The 24,730-nt window shown below is 42.9% G+C and overlaps 1 protein-coding gene across 3 annotated transcripts; it reads right to left on the reverse strand.

Annotated features, from left to right (window-relative positions):
* Positions 1-1,116: 1,116 nt before the first annotated feature.
* sema4ga (sema domain, immunoglobulin domain (Ig), transmembrane domain (TM) and short cytoplasmic domain, (semaphorin) 4Ga) lies at positions 1,117-24,723 on the reverse strand. 3 transcript variants are annotated; one of them, XM_056394739.1, is made up of 16 exons: positions 24,398-24,723; positions 19,175-19,520; positions 14,733-14,881; positions 13,233-13,295; positions 13,008-13,106; positions 12,817-12,910; positions 12,621-12,734; positions 11,418-11,572; positions 10,328-10,503; positions 8,940-9,084; positions 7,925-8,147; positions 7,275-7,390; positions 7,038-7,192; positions 6,620-6,678; positions 3,647-6,090; positions 1,117-2,109 (listed from the first exon to the last, which is right to left on the reverse strand). In XM_056394739.1, the coding sequence occupies exons 2-15, from the start codon at positions 19,320-19,322 to the stop codon at positions 5,081-5,083; spliced, it is 2,706 nt and encodes a 901-aa protein (XP_056250714.1). In that variant the 5' UTR covers positions 19,323-19,520; positions 24,398-24,723; the 3' UTR covers positions 1,117-2,109; positions 3,647-5,080. The 3 variants fall into 3 exon arrangements, with proteins under 3 accessions (XP_056250714.1, XP_056250715.1, XP_056250716.1); XM_056394740.1 differs by lacking the exon at positions 24,398-24,723 and adding an exon at positions 20,037-20,157; XM_056394741.1 differs by lacking the exon at positions 24,398-24,723 and adding an exon at positions 19,634-19,802.
* Positions 24,724-24,730: the final 7 nt, after the last annotated feature.

Genomic DNA, 24,730 nt, shown 5'->3' on the forward strand with positions numbered 1-24,730 from the left:
TAACACGGATTCCCAACCATTTTGTGTCTTCTTGCAACTCTTTATCACTGATTGCATTTGTCTGCCAAACCTGTTCGCCTGAAGAGCAGATATTTTCCCTGTTTCCTTGAATATTTTTCTGAAGTCTGAAGAGGTAAAATTTTCCATCAATTCACAAAACAACAGGACTAAGAGGGAGGCTGTGCAGCAGTGCTACCATCTTAGTTTAGCATACTAATATTTGGTAATAAGCACTACACTCATAGTACATCTGATGGGAATGATGGGAAAATCTCAACAGCGCACCAGCATTTTATTTAATCTACACATTTAAGTGAATGAAATGTAAATATTCAAATCTGCCACTCATGAGGCAGAACAAGCTCTTCCTGCTGACCCTGATTAAACCAAGGCAGTGTTACGTAAATAACACACAACCCGTGACAGTTTGTTAATCTCATGTCAAGGTGTAGGCACTGCAGGCATCTGGCACTATTACAAATCACCCTTTGGCTGTGCTTCTCTGTGCGTGGCTGTCCTATTTATGGGTGTTTTGTCGTGCTGCTGATAATATAAGCAGCGAGTTATTGTTTGAAAGCTGGGTGTTGCCCTGTCACCCAGGAACATGAGAAAAGGTCATGTGGATGATGGAAAAATCTGTAAGTCTTACGTACAGTGACTGTGGCATTTGTGAAAGATCAGTTCAAAAGGCTCGGATTCAAAGTAAGAATGGTTGCTCTTTTGAAAAAGCTGCATTGATTGAGGTGACATTTTCTTCTTTAATGCCTCCACAGGACACAGCACGTCTGCTGTATGTTTGGGTTTTGTCAACACCGTCCTGTTGGATCTGAACCAGTCCTGGCACATCAACCTCCCAGCAACATTTTCCATACCAGTCTGTGCCGTGCTGCAGGAACTCGGGCCTGCTTCCAGTAACAATGCAGACGCCTCCTTTTTTCCTGACTGTTTGACAATATTTACCACCTGATACAGCTTGCTCTGCCTCCTCCTATAACACGCCACAGCTCTGCTCCAATAACTTCACAGGGGGAAAAAGCTTGTTTCATCTAGCTATCGTTGTGAAATGTGAGAGGCAAACTGTAAATATACACAAGCAATGATGAGGAGAGGAAGAGGTTGAAGTACAAAGTTTTATTTTAAAGTCATGACTGAAATGTGAAGGAACCCACTTCCCTGTTATTTTTTGTGTTAGCAGAGTAAAAGAATTTTGATTTGCTGTGGGCACAAGCGTGGTGTAACATGCAAATAGAGATCAAAACTAACATGTGGACATTACAGTGACAGGAAAGCTGAATGGTACCTAATTAATAGGTTATAATGAATAACTGAATCGGTGTATTTTACTGTATATCCCATTAATAGGTTATAAATATTAAATTCTGTGGTGCTGGTAAAGCCTCCGCATGCTTTTGGTTACAGTTTGCTTCTATTTATCACATTTTGTGCAACACAGGCAAATTGTGACCCTCCTGTTGAACAGATAGGTGTCTCACAAGTGGCACTTAAACAGCAATATTGACAATAAGTTCCAAAACACAATGTACAAAATTACAAAATAAATATGCCTCTCTTTTTTTTTTTTAAATCCTTTTCTACTGGTTGTGCAATAAAATAGGCTTACAAAGCAAAACATAAACCTTGGCACTTTTCATTAATATCAAGATGAGTCATCCTTGTTAGTTCCTTAACTTGAAGAAAAAATAGCAGTGTTGAAACATAAGTCATGCAGCAAGTGTGAGAAAAAGGTCGTATATATACGTCGAGTTTTGGTCTAACAGGTTTGCATCAAACAGAGGATGCCGTCTGCACACAAAGGGGCCGCTGTCTGAAGAACAAACGCTGTTCGGTGAGTCACTGCAGCCAACACTTTTCATTCCAGTTGTGAGGAAGCAGAGCTGCGCCGTAGGTGCAGAGACTCTCATGCCGTAGCCCTTATCCAGCCTCTCTTTCTCCTCTGGCGTCGCTGTCCACTAACGATGGTGAATCTAATTTCACTGCTCATTAGAAGAACATCTTCGCAGCCAGTCCTACCATCTGATGCTAGTTGGGAGATGGGTGTCCCCGGGAACAAAATTAAGAGAGGTTCAAACTGACCTGTGCTAATCAGACCTGCAAATGAGAGCGAGAAAGAGAGAGAGAGAGAGAGAGAGAGAGGAGAGAGAGAGAGAGGGAGTGAGAGAGAGAGAGGGAGTGAGGGGGGAAAAAAAATATTCAGGCACAGGTGTCAGCAATGTATCTACATTGTAGCCTCGCTTTCGGATGTTACTTTAAAAGCAGTCACACCATCAGACCTGACTATGACCTGCGCTAGACTCAGACACAGCTCAAAGTATTTCCATATTAGCAACGCTCATTAGAAGTATTTTTGCAGGAATATGGAGTGAAAACCTGACAATTAAAACCCCTGCTGTTGTGCTCGCCATGTCTTGTGGTTTGCAATGGGGTCAAAGGGCTTTAATGAAGGCTTTTAACGTGTGAAGTGTACAGCTACGTCCTTCTCCTTTCATGTCTTTGATCAGTGCCACTGAGCGGAAAAAGCTTAGCTCTTCAAGCATCGTGCTTTGCGAACGACTGCAGCAGCACGTACAGCCCAGCATCTCAAACTCTGACATCACAGGCTGGTTAGATTCAATCACATGTCCGATTCCACAAGCGTGCCATAGGATCATGTATGGAAATGTATGAATTGCTCGGCTTCATGTGCCTATAAGCATATGGTGTACACTTGAGTTTGGATGTATAGTAATAATTTACAACATCCTGAGTTTTGATGGAATGAGAAAATAATTGGGAGCTCGAGAGTGTTAGGTAGTTTAATCTCTGGGGAGATCTCTAACTCGCTGCCTCTTCTCCCCCTCTTTCTGCAATAAGGTCAGATGTGTCATAAGACGAGTGTTTAATTAATGCTGCCCTCTGACAGAAGAACAACAGTGAGCTGCAACAAGAGCAAGAGTAAATAAAACAGATGGAGTGTGAGATGGAATGAGATAATGACCATACTATGATCAATAGATAATTTAAGTCGTTTTTCATGCAAAAATGCCAAATATTCTCTGGTTCCAGCTTCTCATTTGTGAGGATATTCTGCTTTTCTCTGGTTTTATTTCATTGTAAATGAAATATCTTTTAAGTTTTGGACTGTTGGTCGGACAAAACAAGCCACTTTAAACACGTGAACTTGGACTATGAGAAACTAGGATGGACATTTTGAAACATTTTACAGCCTGAGATAAGAATTTGCATATTAATCCATAGGCATGAAGTTCCTCTGCAACGATGATTACAAGAAAATGAGGCCTTGCTGTTTTAATGTCTGCTGTGGTTGGGTTGCTCTCACGAATGAATTCTGTGTCAGACGGTTAATTTGTCTGAGTGAGTCAGACTATAGCAGATGTTTTAATTTGGGCATGACTGAACCTAAACTTAGAAACAAATTATAAACAACCCAGCAGTCAGACAAACACACCGTTAGAAGGCGAGTAGTAACAGTGATAACAGTGCGCTTTCAGTGTTCTGTATGTATCCACTCTTTAAAACACTGATGCACTCCTCCAGCACTCTTAACTCCATGATCCATTTCTTTAAGTGCTTGTTTGGCGAAGTGCCTGTGTAGGAGATGTGTTGGTAAGATATAAAAACTATTCACCTTGGATACATTTTCCTGCCCCTCACAGTCAGTCATTCTGTGTTATGGTCTCACGCACGGTGTCACTCAGCAGTGGATTCAGGCTCAGTTGAGAGACAATCAATGTTTCCCTTCTAATCCGCTTGTGTCAAACAAGGTCCAGCGGACGCAACCATGATCTTCACCGCTGCAGCGCTTCACACTGAGAAACAGCCAATCAAAAAGCTCCGCTGGTTGCAGTGTCAAATTCCATAGTAGTGTCCAATAAGTTTTCAAAAGCGCTTTAAAACCGGTAAAGTGCATTAAAATAATACTGTCATATTTTCATCAGGTTCTCTTTTAAAATCTGGTGAAATAATCACTATTTAATATTTTTTCAATAATGTAAAAGGTAAATAACATTATTTCCTTGTTTATTCATTAATATTGTATGAATCTCATATATGATATGAACCCTTCATTGTTTATGTTAATTCATGTTTAATGGCCAGTTGTGTCTTATTTGTAGACATAAAGCTTCAACGGCTTCAATTATTCAGGATGGATTGAGTGAACCTCAACTGTGACTTTCATTAGGGTTCTTCATACATTGATGCTTATTGTGGCAGTACGTTTTGATACCACCATATTAATGATTGTTTGAATTTTATTTTTTATAAAATAATATGTGACTCATTAATAATTACATAACATACATTATGTCATTAATAATAAAACCATGCAATAAGTTAATTAATCTTCAATTTGGCTAATGATTTACTCCAAATCTTGGTTAATAGTAATATTAAATAACGATTAGTTCACCATTTCTCAGGGATGGCTGGTGTAAAGTGTTACTGTATGTTATTTTGTGTTTGTAAAGTCAGTGAAAACCAAATTCCCGTGCTCATCACATCCATTCCCTCAATATTTAAAATGTGTGAATGTTGTGTTTTAAAAATGCATAGGCCATCTGTGCACTTGTCAGTGCAAACAAACTTTGGCTAGCTGCCCTCCAGTTTGAACGGAGCCAAATATGGCCACCCCATAGCAGAAGTCTTCACATGTATTTATATTCCCACAGGGCTCTGCTCCTCTTTGGAAGTCTGTGTATCTGAGCATTGTGCATCAGAGCTCTTTCTGTGACTCAGATATCAGCCCTGATACTAGGATCAGACTACAGGTTGACTGCACATGTCCGTCTGGGCAGTATTGAGGTGAGGTAGATCATATTTTTCTTTCCATTTCATGCTCGGTCCTTCACTGGAAACCTGTGTTGGGAAATTTGGGAATTAAGGTTGACAAAAAGCCCAAAGGTTCAAAAAAGCAGGGATGTCTCAATGTGGAATAAGTAAAGACTGTAGATAAGACTCTCTCATTCCTTTAGTGCGCAACAACAATGAGTCATATGAGAGGCACTTTCAGCACCGGGTAAAAACACAGCAGCTCTCCCACCACAGGGGGAGTTACATCTCTCTACACAGAGCTCTCGTCCGGCCTGGGCAGCAGCTGAGTGTGTTTCCTCTTCTCTAAGATCCTGTTGAGCTCCTCAGCAAAGGAGTAGCAGAGCGGTGACATGCTTTCAGATTCGCTCTGCCTCAGCAGCACGTAGCTGTTCCCGTTCATCCTCCGCAGGACGCTGGGCAGCGTGGCCGACAGCCCGTTGGGGAAGTCGCACTCTGGAGAGGGAAGTTGCGGCGTGGGAGGGAGAGGAGGGGCAGGGGGAGGAGGCTCCTTATTGGGTGACGGGTGACCCTCGCCAGGGACGATCTGCAGGAAGCCTCCGTCCTGTATGTCGCCGTTATGTTGCTTTGAAACTCCATTGCAAATGCCGTTGCCGTTACAGTGGCTTGAGATGGTCTTCAGCTCCATGTGAGAGGAGCTTCTGTGCTGTTTCTTGTTCCTGTTGTGCTTCTTACTGTTCGGGTAGGCAGCAGCCGCCGCACGTAATGAGTACTTCCCTCTGTGGCCCACACGCAGGCAGAAGCCCACATAGACAAGGACCACAGTGAGGACCACACACAGGCCTCCGAGGATGGTGATGAGGGACAGGTACATGGCCTCCATGTTCCGGGGGGAGAGCAGCTCTGAGTGGGGGAGGAGAGGAGCTGGGGGTGGTGGCAGGGGCCTCTCGGAGGATGGATGCTCGGTGGGTGCTGGCGGGGTGGCGAAGAGATCATAAGGCTCTTCGGTTGGCTCAACGGGCGGGGGAGGGGGCAGGTCCAGGCGGATGGTGACATTGTACGTAACTATGGCGACCTTGATATTGTTCTCAACAGCGTAACAGGTGTACAGCCCACTCTGGTCCTGCCGGGCCTCGATGACCAGCAGGCCGTCTGTGCCGGTTCTGAAGCCCGAGTTGAGGCCGTAACCCTGCAGCTCGCTGCCGTCCAGAGTCCAGAGGGGGGTTGCCAGGTTGGAGCTGAGCTCACACTGTAGCAGCACATCATCACCCACCCGCACAGAGCGGCTCCGCTGGACAACATCTGAGGCACACATATTAATACAGTGAGAAAGTCTGATTTCACATGAGGTTTAGAAGAAAACTCACAACTTATACTCTGACTCATTTTATATGTTAATTGCTTAACACCTCCTAAATTTATCAAAGGCTGTCCAAAGTTAATGAAGCATAAACTCCCATTACAAATCTCTTAATTCCAGCCATCATATTACCTTGTACAGCGAGAGAACAACGAGGGGGCAGAAGATGCTACATTTTATCAGCCTGAAACTGTGAAGTGAGAGAAGGCAGTTGCCTGCCTTGAATATCAAACAGATTTCTCTCCAGAGATGGTAAAAATGTGATTAAAGAAGGGAGGAGAGAATTTTGCCAACACAGTGTGCATAATCAACTTTCAAAGACGCTTTCGTGCCATCTCATGACACCTATGCATCGTTCGAGTCCTTCCTAACATTCTCTATTTTTAATATTCCTTTCATCATTCACTGTGCTAAAAGTAAACTTTGTTTTTTAGGCAGTAGCACCTAGCAGCAGACGAGATTCATGCGTACCATCTTGTGTGTTCTCACATCCCCTGCTGCCATGCTGGATGTCCTGGATTAAAGTAGATCTGTGGAGAGGGAGAAAACATAATAAGAATATTAGTGCAAAGAATAAACATTTGCTGTTTTTCCTATTTCTATTTTACACTGTGTTCTGATCTATTCATATATGCCATTACATAATGGCTTTCTACTCCGTCAGCATTGCTGCACAGGTTAATCAGTACACTTTAAGTACACACCTGCATGCTGTGTTTACTATCACAGCCAACATTATGCAACAGTTCTGGGAGCTGACACTGTGACAGGGCTCCATGACACTTGAGGGTTACTCAAATCAAATCAAACACGCAAAAGGGCACCTGTAGCACTTTAATCACATGATCGAATCTCGCACAGACACACACATGCACCCTACAGCGCCCACCTGTCCACGTGTGACATTATGTTCACGCACTGGGCTCCATTCCAGGCACAGTGAGGGTCCCTGGCAAAGATGCAGTCATAGCAGGAAGTGTATCTGTGGCAGTTAGAGAGTGGCAGCTGCACCACGCCTGATGGAGAGCCCACATACACACTCATCTGGAGGAAGAAAGAAGATTTAAATACCCTAGGATGGAGACTACTCACACGTGTGTGTGCGTGTGGTGGTCAAACACGCTACCTGTTTTGCAGATATCAGTAGATTCTTAACAGGCTGTGGTTCCTCAAAGAGTTGCAGCTCCTCGATAATGTGCAGTTGACCCTCGACCTCTACAGCTTTGTGTAACCAGCCTTCATCTGAGTAAAACCAACAAAGAGGAGAATGCATTTCTGTCGGCCCGTCAAAACACGTCACTCTGTTTTAGCTTGATTTCCTACTGTTTGGGCAGTCATTGATTTTTATTCACATCAGTATGCAATCTGAATTAACTTGCAAACACTTGAAACTGACTGAATATAGTTCATTCCCTTTATTGCCTTGGTTCAGGCATCTAAGATGTGGAATACATTTTAATACAACAAACCTATTCATGTTGTTTATATTGCATTTTTTTTCTCCTGGTTTTGATTTTCTGAAAACTTGCAAAGCACTGCTTTTTGGCAACTGACTCTAAAATCTCCTTGAATACAACAATACAACAACCCGATAAGAATTTGATGGAAACAGTGACACAATGATGGGCTGCCATAGTGAAAAGAATGTGTCCACAAATACATGCGACTAGTAATCAACAGCCAACAACAATAACAGGACTCTTTCTTGTCTGAGTCACAGCACTCAGACAAGAAATAGTCCAAGACAATTAATACCTGACATGAATTCATACACACCTGTGCCCATGTATAATACATGGTATTTTTGTCCATCTAAGCCTTGGATCATGTGTACAGCCATGTGTGTGTAGTCTGTGGTCCTTCTGAACAAAAGGGGGCGCCTGTCTGAGGGTTGGACGTGCTGGGACATCAGAGGATGCCGCCTGACAAAGTTCAGCACATCATCAGGAAGGGAGGTGGAGACGTTTATGCCCTTGGCCCTCAGAGCGTCAGTTATACACTGCAGGAAAAGAAGCCAAGCAGAGGGATGATGAGCAAGTATCACAGCATGATATGGGCTGCAGGAGAAAGAGGGAGACGTTTTTGGTTCATTTTTAATAAAGTTCCTGTAAATAGGAACAGATAGTGGAAGGGAGAGAAGATGTCATGAGGCTTAGTGAGATGGTCTGCAGGGAACATTACAGGATCAGGAGGAAAACGCGAGCCTGTGGGAAGACTGTGTCTGGGGAAAACGCGACTTTTCACTTAGACAACAATGAGCCTGTGTGAGCCCAGCAGCCAGCTTGTGCTGACATGTGGCCGACTCAGCTCTCTCTGCACCTGACTAAGGGAACAACTTCCCTTCTCTCTTTATGCCATCCAAATGACTTGAGCCAACTCCTCTAAGAGGCTTTCACGCTCCCAAGTTTAAACCTTTGACCATTCCTCCTTTTCATTTAATAGCAAAGTTAAAATTAAGTCCTACAAAGTGTTGAAGTGACACTGCAGTGGATAATGTCTGCTCCTGCTAACGATGCCACGGCCCTGGCTGCCACACTAAGCCACCGTCTCCAAAGCTACGGGCTGGAGTTAATCGCCATGGAAATGGGTTTCAGTGACATAAGCTGGTTGTGTTTTGAGCCTCATCCTCTAGGCTGCCACTCATCTTCTCTATCGTCTCCCCTCCATCTTTTCCTCGGAGGCTGAAGGAGAAGGAGAGGTTTTTTCTGTTTCATCTTGTGCGGTGCCCTCTCTGTGCGCGCGTGTGTGTGTGTGTGTGTGTGTGTGTGTGTGTGTGTGTGTGTGTGTTCACCGTTCCAGGTCGTGGGTCAGGGATCTTTCCAGTGTATTCCTTCCACTTAGAGTCAGAGTCCTGGTTCTCCATGTAGGGTCCCTGAAAGGCCTCTTGTACTTCAGACAGAGAGAACCGACACACAGCAGACGCCTTAACGTTTTTCCTAAAGACATCAGATCACACAAACACACACACACACACACACACACACACACACACACACACACACACACACACACACACACACACACACACACACACACACACGTGAGAAAGACCAGAGCACAAGCCGTGAACAATAACAGCAGTAAACCCAGTGTTGCCATAGAGACAGCGGTAGAGGTACAGTAGATCAGTGGCTCACCTAGCTGAAACGATGGAAAGAGACATATGGGAGAAACGCACGAGTGGAGGGTGGGGGTTATGAGCATTGACAGAGGTTGTAGGAAGCTGATAGGAAATCGTGCATCTCTGTGAAGACTAGGACGGAAGAAGGAGAGAACTACAATGTGGTTCCAGAGAGGTGTGGTTGGAGTGGGAGGTAAGAGACAGCCCAAGATAATCACTGTTTGTTTATGCTTTCTCTGACACAAAACATTTTTGCCTTGGCATAACATTCACTTTTTAACTGATGCATCCTTGAAGTGAATAGACTCGCTGAAGCGTGGAAACATGTTTCAACCCAGTTTCTACAAAAGGCCATTAAAGTTATAATTGAAAAATTTCCATAAAATTAAACCAGTTGTTGTTGCTACTATCTATAAATGACATTTTTCCTGTAATAACCATACAACACTGCTGATTCAAATATGTCCTACTACTTCATATTAAAAGCATTTACAGTGGGCTGGCTTTTATTGCAAAGCAGCCACAGGAAAAGTGTCCAGTCCTTTTTGGCCTGTTTGTCATCAATGGATCATTTTTTACTTTTGCAAGGAAGAAAGGGAAGAAGAGGAGTGCGTTTGTTTGGTTGCACTGTAAACAGATTTCACCAGTTGCTCTTGTGTTGTAGTTCTGGCAAAGTAGCGGCTCAATGTTTGCTGTAGTATTAAATTCTCTTACTGTTACCATGGTAATCACAGGTACTGCTAAATCAACCAGGACTGAAATCTTAGGGATTACAACTTCAGCTTCTTTTAAGTGATCTACATTTACATCTTTAATTAATATTCTGTCCTCAAACTGCTGCAAATCTCCCCCGCCCAACTTCTTTTTTTTCACATCGTTTGGATAAAAAAAAGTTTGCACTTTGTCTCTCCCCTCTCTTTCATCTCGTTCCTTCTCGTCTTCTTCGACTGTCTCAATATATCGATTGCTGCCTTTCATCTTTGTCTCGCTCATTTACATTTGCATTCTCAAAGCCCCCGTCAGCCGGAGGTCTTGACAACACACAAGTTCCCACTCACCACTCTAGGCCAAAGATGCCGTAGAACAGTGTGTCCTGTGGCGTGTGTCCAGGCATGACGAACACGCTGCGCAGCATGTTGAAGTGGAAGTCGTACTCAGGCAGAGAACACATCAGCCTGGCCTTGAGGAAGGACGTCCACCGTTTCTGGAGAGTTAAACGACCTCCTCGGTCCCCCTGGAGGAGACAGGAGAAACAGAGGAGAAAGAGGAGGAGCGAGTAGAAAGGGTCATATTAGGTAAAAGAAAAGAAAAACAGACTGATCGTGGCGCACATGGGAAAGTTAACCTCCTCAAAAGCGCAAAAGATGGCAAGAGGAAACAATAACGGTATGTTCAATACTGTTAACACCCCGTTGTGATCCACAGGTTTGTAGAGTGTGTGTTTGTCCTCAAGAGGTTGAAAGCACCGACTGTGGAGTGAATATCTTACCGGAGGTGACAGTCTCACTCTCTCACTCACTCTCACACACACACACACACACACACACACACACACACCTCAACACCCACTCTCAATCCAAAAAAAGATGCTCTGACAGATTTACAATGGTAAAACTTGACTCAAGGCCACAATTCTTTTGGAAACCCAATGACCGACATCAACTTGCCCTTTGATTTTCACTCATAAATGTATTCAGCCAGTGGCAAATTGAAAATGTCACATATGTCGCCACAAGGCATTTTGATTGGGATAAAAAAGTAAATATGTTGCCAAACTTTCAGGGAGAGAAGCGGTGAGCTGACTTCACTTTTAGGTGCCACAGGAGAAAACACCAAGGTTATTATACTGTACAGGTGGCTCTCGTGATTCTTAACTCCTTCTTAGGCAGCAGGGAATGTAAATCATTCGCACTTTAGGCAGCAGAGGATGCTAAACATTCTGTCTCTCCCCTGCAGCCATCCATCCCTCTCGCTGTGAGACACACCGACTCTGCAATCCATTCATCAGCTACACAGTCTGCTCCTCTAATCACACTGGGTCCTTGTTACCAATGCATTCCCCCATCTAGCCCCTTCATCTATTATAGTACCCTCCCTCTCACTCCCACTTGCAAAACATTCCCGCATCTCTTTTTAATCTGCTCTCACCTTGCAAACCCGAGCCACCCGTGCCACCCTGCTGTGGCTGTAGGTCGTCGTCTGCTCCTGGCTCCTCTCGGTGAAGAAGAAGTAGATCTTGTCGTCATCGCCGCTGCTGGTGCCCAAGCTCTCCCTCACAAGTGCAGAGCCCACAAAGTCTGCCTCTGCACGGGGGAGAACAAGATGCACTGACTCACACTGTGAAGCAACAAAGTCTTTTACAAATAAATGTCAAGTAATTATCCACTGAGAGAGTTTACATCCAGAGACGGAGTCTTATCTAGGTAAGCTGCTTGACATCAGCCTTTGACACCCTGAAACTGGTTATAGTAGCTGCCCTTAACAAAAACAGTTCATAATATTCAACCCGTTTTACCAAAACATAAAATAGTCAGAAGTGGAAAATGGTGCATTTTGGCTTTATTATTGCTATTTATAAGTTTTCTCTGCCGGTGAATGTGGTTTCCTGCCGGGAGCAGGTGGTGATTGTCACATGACAAGAGCTTCAGCCACTGTTGTGTTTACAAGACAAGAGGATATAACAAGCCCTCTGAGTAGCGCTACTTCTTCAGGGGAGATTGGAGGCTACAGTGAGTCGCTATCATAAAAGTGATGAGATGGGCCAGGGGCTAGCTGGTTAGCATGCTAACTTCAGTAGAAGAGAAGACGTGATAGAGACAAGAGTTAACACTGACAGCTATTGGCGAGTAGAGGAATGAAGTTTGATGCTGAACTTGCACTTGTTTCTTCTAGGCTGGTAAGTAAACAGCTGTTAATGCTATAGGCAACAGCAAAACGTACAAATAGCTCCTTTAACTGAGCGGTTGGCGACCTGCATTATGAGGGGAAAGGTTTGGTTATTACCCAAAACCAAGTTTCAGGAGGGATCTATTAACGAGACTAAGTCTAAAGCCATGCCAGCAGCTCTGTGAGGCTGTACTTAAGCACAGCGGCAAACTGGGACTAAAAACAGGATTGTCTATACAAATAAAACTAAGCTGTACTGCTTCAAGAATAAGTCGAGTAATCAGCCGCAGGTTTAATGACAGTGAAAATAATGCATTATTGATCCACTGAGTACTGCAGATGCTTGCTGATATGGAGGCTTAACCTGGGGTTGGCCGGTTGACAGGGCCAAAGCTCTGACCTCTTGGACCACCCTGCTATCCAAACACATTAAAGGGCTTTTATCATTCCAGGAGATTAACTCACCATTCAACCAGCGAGTGGGGGCATCTTCTGTCTTCAGTGTGGGAGACGGAGAGTTGCGGCGGATATCTGGAAAGCTCCTGAACTCATACTGGGAAGCTGTATACATCTGCTCGTCTGGAGAAAAAAACAATGTATCGGGTCATTCCGTTGTTGAGTGAAGCTCTAGAAATGATTGTTAACTGTTGAAGGGTCTCACCTATGATGAGGGCAGTGTAGCCTGTTGTCGGGCCGTAGGGACATTTGTCTCTGCCCTCCTCAGGCTGAGATGACATCACAAACATCTTCTCTTCCTATACAGGACAAAACATTTAGGTTATGAGGAAGACATTTATTTAGCATCAAATGTATTTAAGAGCAAGGTCTGTGATTTCTTGTGCATGGACGTACTATGTATGCACAGAGTGGTTTGAAGGCATGAGTCCCACACATGTAGAGATGAGTCGAGTTGAATCTCTGGAGGAAGCGGATGTGGTTGAAACACTCGGTCTGGAAGAGGAAGAGAAAGAAGGAAAAACATTTTACAGTGAGGGAGCGATTATGAATCCAGGAGAGAACCAAACGCAAAAAGATGAAACAGAAACACTGAGGGAGAAAGAAAAACAAAATGCCTACCTGATTGTCTTTTCCCTTGAGCAGACACTGGCGCTTTTGCTCAGGAGAGGCCTCCCACTCAATCTATAACAGAAAACGAAGAGTTGGATGGATTCGTATCACTAACTTGCATAGATTTTTGCAAAATCCCACAGATCTGACAGCAGATAAATTGAGGATAATATCTTTTTTGTTTTAATAATTCATCTATTAGGAATTTTGCCATCACAGCATCTGAATTCACAGTGTTGTTGAACAGCAGAATGTTTTTTTACTCTTATGTAATACACAAAGTTGATTTAATACATTTGTATTTACAGCAGAATACGGAGGAGTGGTTGCGAGGGAGTGTTATGCGCACGCACACACACACACACACACCTTATGACAGACACCACTGCTGTATTAACATAATTAGCATAACAGCTTACTGTCAGGTTGTCACCAGGTAACAAACACAGCAGCATGTCAAGTGAAGAGGCTTTTCAGCTTCTATTGCTACTTAAAGGAACGTCCTGCAACATGCAATAGTTTGAGGACTAGACTCAATCGCAGCAACACTGCTGACAATACACTTTAGGGAAATGGACACAGTACACAATTTAAAAGTTTTAACCCTAAAGATTTCAATTCTACTTATTTAATATTAGAGTTATGTTTGAGATGAGACGTTGATCACTGGGGGCTGGGCAGCTACCTGTGAGAAATGTGATAGAGGACACTATGAAAAAATACTGTATAGAGAGGTAACTGATGAGTGCAGATACTTTTGATGGTGATTGGTGAATAAATTCCAGCCATAAATAGTATCAATTATTGGGTATGACATGAAGAAAATTGTAATGATTAGAACTTTAACATTGGTGATACGAAAGGGAAAAGGGCTAAATGTCTTCTCATAATAACCAAACCAAGGTATGGGGTCAGCTGTGCAGAAAAGACTGTTCAACCCATAAGATTTATTTGAAATACAGAAGCTCCCAGAGTTTCAAGAGATACCACAGAAGTTAGAGAAATGTGTGTAAAATGATGAATGAGACATTTAGAATTTTGCATGTGGCACAGTTTTAATTTAAAAAGTAGGGTAAATACTGAGAGTATTGGGTTGCGGTAAATAGTATGCTAATTGCAGCATTAATTAGGAACAATTTCTGTTTCAATAGCTGGATGATATTAACATGAATACTGAATATGTAAAAGATACAGTAGATGGTTTTCCATTTTTTTCTCATTAACTGTACCATGGCTTCATTTGCATTCTACAACCTTTTGAGGCAACAATTTTTCATTTTGAGGTAAATGTATTTATTCCCCTGCAGCCCCTTGTGTGTGTGTGTGTGTGTGTGTGTGTGTGTGTGCGTGTGTGTGCGTGTGCGTGCGTGTGTGCGTGTGTAGTCACATTATTTTTAACACAATAACTCACAGTTACACCACAGGAGCGTCTTGCTGCATAAACTTACATATTGAAGATATGGCGGATGAGGCACGAATACGCAGCAACACAGAAACAAAGAAACTCACAGTGAAAGCAGAGCTGGCTGAGATGTCAGAGGCATTGAGAGCGAATACAGCCCCCCGGGCCCCGACGTAGAGACGCTCGCTTTCAGCCTCCAGCAGCATGGTGCTGTAGTTGACTGCAGAGGATTGGAAACGCCTGCAGCCCTGGAGACCTGAGAGGAGAGGAGAGGAGAGGGGAGGCCGTTAATGAAGGTGACCTTTTGTAGCCCCCCTGACAGCTTCTGCTACATCTGTTTATGCAAAACAGTTCCAAATGTCCTTAAAAAAAACACATCATAGACATCCATACACCACACATGCTCTTGAGAGGCTGAATCACTGCAATGGAGGACTGGTGAAATTTGTGACGCACACATCAGCGGGAGCGAAAATGATCACAACAACCTGGTTTAACCCTCTTTTGCTGTTGCATTCGCTCAGATACAGAACATCCACTGGTGCTATTGATTATGGTCAGCCTCTATGGGAACAACTGTGGGTTAATAAATAACCTTTTTTCAGGGAGAAGCACCCTCTTTTCACATTTAATATTCTCTCAAATACTCCAGGAATTGACTTATTTATCCTCTATAGCACCACTGGACTGATTACTGTATTGTGCACATCCAAATACATACAGGTTCTATTGTCATCTGGATTTTGATGTGATAATTTGAAAAGAAAAGAAAAAAAAAATCCACACTGATGGCAATCAGTATACAATAACATCTCTCCCACAAAGCCTTTAGATAGTCTCTGAATGTGCATAAAGCTGTTGCCATCACGGCGCAGCATACATTAACAGCTTTTTCAATCAAACCTGAGAGTATGAGACTAAAGGGAGAAAAAGAAATCTATTCGTCTTCTGTGATGGAGTTCTCGCTGTACGACTGTGGAACGTCAACACAAAGTGGTCCGACGGCCTTGCTCTTCGATTATGAGGGACTCACTTTAAAATATGAGATTATTTTTTTCTGGACTGCTTGGGAAAGAAAACTCTGCTATTAAACGTCATTGAACTGTAGATGCACAGAAAATCTCTTTGTATGGCTTCACAGTTGCTTGTGTTCACGATTCCATCCACAGTAATAAAATGGGAAGGCGCGACACCTCATCAACAGCTGCTTTTTAACAGCTGCTTTAGGACAGACATTTCCTTTAAGACCATTTATCTCCTGATTTTCTCATTTTTAGTACTTAAATTGATTAGTGAGTTATTGCTTTGATGATAGACAGTGAGCTGTTGCTTAACCTGTTTTGATTAATTATCTAATAACTGTGGAAGCTATAAATGCCACAAATTTGTTGGTTCCAGCATCACAAACATAAGGATTTTCTGCTTTTCTCTGTTATACAGGATATATATATATATATCACTGGCAAAAATGATATTACAGCTCCACCATGGACAATAAAACCCACAGGATTATGGTTATCCCACTCAGCTCTGCTGAGGAAGAAGAAGATAATGAAAAGAAGCCCAACACAACATCAGATTTCAGCGATCCACTTCTACTTAATGTGGGTTTCTGTGCTTTGTGTTTCTGCCCCATGTCCACTGTTCCAGGCTATATTGGGAAGCATCTGTTTGACAGGACAAGATACTAATGAGGTTCAGTCATACAAACACTCAGCAAAGAAATACACTGTACAATGTGCGCACACACACAGACACACTAACAAAACATGTCATAAAGTCGCTTGCTGCAGTCATCACATTGTGTTACGTAAGTTCTAAACACGCGATCTATCAGGACACCGCTGTCAACACACACACATACATCAGAGACAACCTTTAGGCATGTCATAACCACAACAATAACTCCGCAAGACTACGTAGGTGTTGTAATAAAACAGTGTTGTGAAAAAAATAACAGCAAAGTTGTAATTTAATGTCCAATTAAAATATCCAATGTGACTAATGCTAAGCAGGTTTTACTATAATCTGGGGCGGGGTGGAGTTTTGACAGCAATTAAGCCATACGAACCTGTAAATGAGCCGCTTTTTATGTTTGTCGATGAGTACAGAAGCTCAGCAGACTTTCTATATCCCCAGCCAACCCACCTCCCCCTGAAGACTGCATGGTTATCAAGTAAGCTGTCATTAAGATTCCTATCAGCTGCTGCAAAACACAATCCACTCTGCTCACTTCAGCGGCGGCAGTTCCCATCCCAGACTGCTCCTGGGTGAGCAGGTGTCTACTTTTTTCCCCCTCATTCTCAGCAGGAGGAAGAAGAGTATTACCTCTGAGGGATTTTCAGAACAATAACTTTTCCTATGTGATTTGAGTGTCTCATTGTGGGTGATGACAATGCATTATAATGGAGACAATGCCTAAGTTTCCTCAGTGTAATCCGAGTATTAGGACAGACAATATCCTCTGTGTGGGTGAGGGCCTGACAGCTGGTGCCAGGTAACTCAAAACAACCTTGCTGAGGGAATGACGCAGCAGAGGGAGATTCATCTGGGTGATATTAACTATATATGACAATCCCATGGCACAATTTAGCCTCGGTTTACAAGATCGTGCATGAAAAGACACTTTGATTTATTCTATAGGGAAAGAAAAAGAGAGAGAGAGGCCGCAAGAGAAGCCCAGAGGATAATATTTACTGAGCAAACACTTGGAGGGACCTCAGCTGATCAGCACAGTACACAGTGTTCAGGGACACGCACACACATGCATGCACACACAGTCGCTGAATCTCCAAGCGTTGGACTGTGACGTGACAGCCTCTCACACAAATTCACACTCGAGCGTCAGGCCTGTTCACAGTTCAGATATTCTGACGTGCGAACGGGCCGAGCAGAATAAACAAAGTTTAAATTTACTGACTGGAACTGATGTCAAAGTGCGGCAAATTTAATACTTCAAAAGGTTAATGAGAAGGTATTTAGATGTTACACTAGGTTTCATTCTTTTTAACAGCCTGCTCTCTCTGTGTTGCTGGCTTTTAGCCAGAATTCGTCATATTAATGACCCTTAACAACCTCCTGCAAATCTTTTCACCTAGTCTAAAGGGGAAGTGAAGTTGCAATGAGGAGAGAACACAGATGTGTTTTTCTCAAGTGCATGCATGTAATATATCAGATCCCAACACAGGTTTGAAGGCTTTGGCTTTATGTTGCTAAGAAACACAGAGATTAAATGGATTAGTTGCAAGTTTGTATCTTTCTCAAATTAAGAAACAAAGACAAGTGGTAAAGGCAAGGCAAGGGAATTAAAAGAGGGCAGTGCAACCATGAAAAACATAAACTAATGAAGAGAAACAGAGCTTAAGTGCAAAGTTAAGCTCTGTGGACGGGAGAGGAGGGGGAGTGGATGAGAGAGTGATGGGGTGGCAGACAAGGAGATGAGTGCAGGAGAATCTGTGGGTTGCAGCACTAACTGATGAGTTACAGAAACTGAGATAAAGGTATCAGGAGAGGTTCACAGCAAGAGGAGTGACTGGGTAAAAAAAGAGATGGGTAAGGAGTGCAAGCAGGTGATGCATTGTGAGAAAGACAACTGTTTAGAAAAGGAGTAGAGGAGAGGAGGGATGTGGCTCTACAAGTAGATCGCATTAGTGAATTTGGCTGCAAGTCAAACTGGAGACGTGAGAAAATTTCCTCCACACGTCTGTGAGTCAACAAATAAAGTCCAGGATCAGATAACACCGCCACACACACTCTCTCTCTCTCACACACACACACACACACACACACACACACACACACACACACACACACACACACACACACACACACACACACACACACACACAAAGGAAAAATACCGTATACGACCATCTTGCGCCATACTACAACAGTTGTCATGGTTACGGTGGTTCTCAACTACCTACAGTGGTGTCAGTCTCCCTGGATGCTCTGCAGGGATCCCAATGTAAGCACTTCACTCATCTACCTCAGTCTCTGTGGCACCTCAGGCTACATGCCAACACTCACACAAGATAAATGAATGATAGTCAAAGTTTATATTAAAAAAAAAAAAAATCATGGTTAACAGAAGGGGCAGGTGTGAGAATTACCAGAGTCGGGCAAATAAGATTGAGAGGAGTGAAAAGAGAGTGGAGGGTAAAGAGAAAAGAGCTGTGTCAGGAGAGAGTAAGATAGTGAGGAATGAGGGGAAGCGAAGGAAGTAAAAGAAACTGAAAACTAGATAAAGAAAGAGACAGAAGACAGTGGCTGCAACATTACAGAGAGGGGAAGCATGTGAGGAGTTTCTTTCCAAAAGGAGATATTCTCTATATTTAAAAACCTGACAGCTTCTTCCACAAAACAATTGTTAGTTTGAATGTAAAGGACTTCATCAGTATTTGATTTCGAAGTCATCTTAAAGTGTTAAGCTACAAAACTGTTCAATGTTCAAGAGCAAGATTTGAAATTACAACCACTTGACAGGAATGTGTTACGCCAGAAACAGAATGTGGAGCAAAACCGTCTGTGTGTTTTTGTCCGTGCTTACCGCTGCTCAACACGGTGACGCGCGGAGTCACATCCAGATCCAGGGGAGCTTTAAACGGGTAGCCGGCCGCCGTACACACACAGCAGCTCAGCAGCAGGAGCTGCAGCGCAGGGGATCGAGCTCCCTGCATCTCAGCCGGGCGTCTCATGGGACAAACACACTCCAACCAGGGTATACACACATGCAAAGGCACTCACACAAACATTTTCACCTTGCGACAAGCATACACCCCTGCAAATGCACACACACACACAAACACACACAAACACACCCACTCGCTCTGACAAAACACTGGCAGGCAAGCAGGCAGCCTCTTTCACCGTGCTGTAGAAAGGACTGAAGAAACCTGGAAAGATAAAACACAAACACACACAAAACCAACAGTGTTAGAAGTCACGTCTACACGAGAAGAAACACAAAATGCTGTGCATGTGGGCGCTGTAACTGAAAAAGTGACACCTCGAAAAGTCAGAGGAGAAGTTAAAAAAGAAGGGAAGCTGGTGAAGTTGAACGGCAGAGCTCAAACATAAATAAGCTGATGTGGAGGATTTCACCAGGATGACGACAGAGATACGAAAGAGACACAAAGAGACACAAAGTGCATCTGCTCAATAAAATATTGGCTGTTGTTGTAGATCAATGGCGTTCTGTGAGACTGGGCTGTCTCTCAGTGTTGTTAAGTCTGTAGTGTGTGAGCAGCAGCTGCCTAGTCTAAACACATGACTGAAAATATCATTAACCAAACAATGACTGTCAAATAGAGCTACGTGCTGATATCACGGGCAAACACTTGAGGATTTAACAGCAATGTGGAGCAATCCAGATCAATAAGGTGTGAAACCGTTTCAAACAGCAGACGTACCTGAGACGAGCAAAATCCAGAAGGAGAAACACTGTGAAATATGATAATCTCTAAGATGTGTGTGTTGTGATGTGAATGCCAATGTTGTTCCCGCAGAACAAGACCCTCTTTTGGAGGAGTGAAGGGAGAGATGGGGAGAGGAGGGAAGAGATGTGTGTCTATGTGTGTGTGTGTGTGTGTGTGTGTGTCCATCACAAGTGCACACACCAACCATATCTAAATTTATTTGGGGGAATGGTGACATCTCTCTTTCTCTTACTCTCTTTCCTTTTGTCTCTTTTTCAAACACACACACACACACACACACACACAGAGTCTCTCTTTAAAAACTCCACCGCTGTCTTTAAAATGCTTTCCCAGTTCTGTGGGAAAACAGTAGAGTGTGCGTGTCAGTGTGTGTAAACAGTCACACTCTTTAGCGCATCCCATTATACAAAGCATGCCACTAGCGCCCTGAAGAACTGAACGTCCTGCTCGTTCCTTCTATCGCACACACACACACACACACACACACACACACACACACAACACACACACACACAGAGTCTCTCTTTAAAAACTCCACCGCTGTCTTTAAAATGCTTTCCCAGTTCCAAATGTAAACAGTCACACTCTTTAGCGCATCCCATTATACAAAGCATGCCACTAGCGCCCTGAAGAACTGAACGTCCTGCTCGTTCCTTCTATCGCGCACACACACACACACACACACACACACACACACACACACACACACACACACACACCCGCATACACACACAATAACACAGATCTATTCACATACACACATGGATGCAAAAAAAAAAAAGAGCAGGACAGTGGAGCCATTAGTACAAGTGTTTGTGTGGCTGCACAAGTCCCAGCAGTGCCTCAGGGCTGACACCATGACAACGGCTGGCTGGAGCGCTGCGTAATGTTACGGTCATTCAGCAGCATGCAGGTGTGGATATGAGAGATACTCTGCTAACTGTGATTTAAACAGAATGTAGCGACTGTAAGATTCCCAGGCTCATAGAAGTACTGTACGTGCTGTATACACTGTGATATTATTGCATTTTACCACGCACTAGTATTATGTAAGACTTCAATTGACTAAGTTACATTTTAGACTAATTTTCAATCTTCCTTCTTTCAGCTGCTTTCCCTATAAAGTAAAATCATCAGAAAGACATGGAACCTCTAGTAGATTTGGTAAAAAATCCAGGTGGGATAGGTAAAACATCACAAAGGACATTTATTCCTCTTCATTTTTAATGAAACTGCACAGTCATGCAATTGCGAGGTAAATCATGAATACAATAAGAACAATTAGTTCCCATGAATGTCCAGGAAAGGTGAAGTGAAAACATGGAGTGCTGAATTGATTAGTTGACGGAAAGAAAATTTGTCATCAATTTTGATTGATTTATCATTTTTCATGGAGCCTCAGCTGCTCAAATGTGAGGTTGTGCAACTTTTCTAGGTTTTATATTGTTGTTGACAGAAGTTTGACATAGAAGTAAAGTCAACTAAATCTTCACAGTGATGAATCTCAGGAATCTGCAAATGGATGTTTCTACTGCACTGGAGTGAATTTCAACCATTAGCTAGAAGGTTGGAAATCAACCTTAATGCTTTGGAAATGTAAAGTGTATGTGCCTTGTAGAAAAATGTGGTACAAAACTACCATGTGGTCTCCAGGTGTGGAGAAAAATTTAACACTGGGCCTCTAAAACCACACAGTGAAAGCAAGGCTGATTTAATGAGTTCCTGAAATGCAGCCGTTTGGGAGATATTACTTTTTCCCACTTTTTTAAGGTGGCAGAGGAGGCGCACTGAGAGGCTCTTTATAAGTCATTTATCTGACTCATGCCCACCAGATCATTCAAATGTGTTGTCAGGGTCTAAATCAGTCAGCCACAGTGGTCATGATGTGGTCTTATAATCCTGGGAGAAAGATGAGTCTATTCAGATGGAAATGTTTCAAAGGAATGTGACAGAAAGAGGAGGAAAATATGAAAGAATAGAGAGAAAGCAGGGAGGTAAAATACTGTGTGAAAGTCCAGCAGCGCAGAGGGAAGAACCAGTAATTGTGACATTCCTAATTCTCTGTCATCTATAATCCATTACTCCTGACTTGCTCTGAGTACCCCGGGCCCCCTAAATGCAGAAGCTTTCAATTGTTAATTGGCCATTGAGCGCACCAGTCGAAACTTTGAGAAAATATAGAAAGAGAGATGTTGAAAATAAAATGAGGTGTACCCAGAGGAAATCAGAGTGACTCCACCACTCACCACCTAACCTTTCTAATCTGTCTTCCTCCTGATCTCGCTGCCAGCTCTCAGTCCCATGACATTCATTCAGGGAAATGGATTTTATCAGGCAATTATAAAGTGTCTATATACCTGCCTGAATAGAAGAGATTGGGGTGCTGTGGTGGTGACAGCTCCATCAACAGACAACATTTGTCCCAAAGGACTCAAAACTCTTTTTTGAGTGGGATGTGTGTGTGTGTGTGTGTGTGTGTGTGTGTGTGTGTGTGTGTGTGTGTGTGTGTGTGTGTGTCACAAATGGTAGAAAAGATTACAGTCAAAGCCATTGAGCTGTGCTTCAACTGAGAGACAGACTGCTTTAAAACACAGACACACAAAGGGAAGTAAAGTCAACTGAACTCTACTTGTTCCTAGTACTGTACCACACTTTGTACAGTTGCTTTGTGAATGTAACACTGGACTCTATAAACCGACCGTTAACATTACAGTTACTGAAAAAAAAAAACAGTGCGTGGTCTGTGCATTATTAAAATGTTGTTTACCATTATTTAGAACTGTGCATTATACAACTTCAACACAACTGTCAGAATCTTTCCAGTCTGCAGCCGGTTCTCTCTGGGTTTTAATGACACTCCAAATGTAGAAACAGTTTAGTGTCTAAAGTCCAAAATTCATGGTGTTTGAGGACCTAGAGAGATTAGACCCTCAAAAACCCTGATGAATCAAATGTAAGAAAACTAGAGGCATACAATCAATTCAGGCATGTATGGAAAGGGTTTACAACAACAACAACAACAACAAAATCCTCTGGAGTCAATTTTGTCAGTAGTCAGTAAGAACAACAGAGGAAGAATCTCTTCCAGGACAGACAGACAGGAAATAGTTGTTATAAGTACAAAGTAGACAGAAATAACAACAGTTAACAATAGATGTACCCAGGGGAACACATCCCAATAGAAATCATGGTCCTTTCATTGATATAACTGACAGTCTTAATGTGAGCTTCCTGTTTTCATTAAGATTTATCATAGATAATGAAAGGCTTCAGCAGAATATTGAGTTACAATAGCAAAACTAAAAGCACCGGTGAAGTCATTATGAAAGCACCATTATAAATGACCAAAACCAACACATGATTAAGGGATGAGTTGAAAACCACTGAACCTATCCTTTGAAGAATGGGGTGAAATAAATGAGAGAACATCAAGGACTCTCTCTACATAACAGTAACATTATCTTGTGTTAAATGGACACATTTTTGCATATCTTATGAGCATTTCCTTCCCACTTACCATACAACAAAGTCATGAATTTTTAAAGACTAAACAGGCAGATAAGTGGGTTCACTAGGTTTACATGGGTGTCTCTACAGGCCTAATGATTAGATCACAGTTAAGACCATCAGCTTGGACAGTAAATGGCTGATTACCCATCTTTCACAGATCAATCATGCTCTTCAATGCACCTTGGGCATCATCAATGTGTGTTTACTGCTCATTCACTGTAATCAGAGCAACTCAGATGGCACCTTCCCATTTGTTTCCAATTCCAGAATACAGCTTTACTTTGCATGATGCCCAGTTCTTCCACATCCCTGTTGATATCTGACTGATTGAAAGTCACTCCACCAATGCAGCCCCAGATGACTTATAACGCAATGATGCAGTAAAGTGAAGCAGGAAGGCACATAATGAGCCAATGGGTGTTTTCATTGCAGCAATTAACCAATTTTATACATCTTTATCAGTTGGTGATGTATTTCACTTGCCTGGACTGGGCTACAGAGAAACAGGTAAACAGCTCACAGGCAAATATCCAACAATAAGACTTGAATAAGGCCATTTAAAAAAAAAAAAAAGAAGGATATAGTAAAAATATCACAGGAAACTGTAGAACCATTACATAGGCAATTGTTGTAATGAGATTTAGGGAGATTAAAAATACAACCCGACGACACAGAATTATACATCACAATTATCACTGTAGGACCATTGCAGAAACACCATAAAGGCACCACAGCAGAACGAAAGAATTAATATAAACTCACAACAAGTGAAGGGGTTTTTCTTGTATCTAAGCAGCGGTTGTGTAATGTTCAGTGTGTCTTACCTGAATCACGTACAAATTCCTCGAAGAGAAGGACGTGTACGTTTCCTTGAGCACAAGATAATCCAACTGGACTTTAAACGCCTGCACACACACTCTCAAACACACAAACACCCACTGGATGACACACACAGTACACTCAGCACTAGCTCCTCTCCGTCACAGGTGGCCCGCCTTCCCTCCCACAGCGCTCACTTCTTTTCCTTCTTCTTCTTCTTCTTCTTCTTCTTCTCTCTTCTCTCTCTCCACCAGCCTCCTCTGACTCAGGTAGTCTACACCGGTCCGTTTGTCACGAGCTCATTGTTAATTCATGATGTGACGGTTCCTCGCTCGTTG

Source organism: Seriola aureovittata, chromosome 14 (assembly GCF_021018895.1).
Source record: "Seriola aureovittata isolate HTS-2021-v1 ecotype China chromosome 14, ASM2101889v1, whole genome shotgun sequence".
Taxonomy (NCBI): domain Eukaryota; kingdom Metazoa; phylum Chordata; class Actinopteri; order Carangiformes; family Carangidae; genus Seriola; species Seriola aureovittata.

Bases quoted from the DNA above. Each gene is read 5' to 3' on its own strand.
- sema4ga (XM_056394739.1), bottom strand. From the start codon at position 19,322: ATGAGACGCCCGGCTGAGATGCAGGGAGCTCGATCCCCTGCGCTGCAG. The intron at 13,107-13,232 runs GTAGGCATTTTG...TTCCTCTTCCAG, and splicing joins TCAAGGGAAAAGACAATCAG to ACCGAGTGTTTCAACCACAT. The intron at 12,735-12,816 runs GTGAGACCCTTC...TTTTTTCTCCAG, and splicing joins CTACACTGCCCTCATCATAG to ACGAGCAGATGTATACAGCT.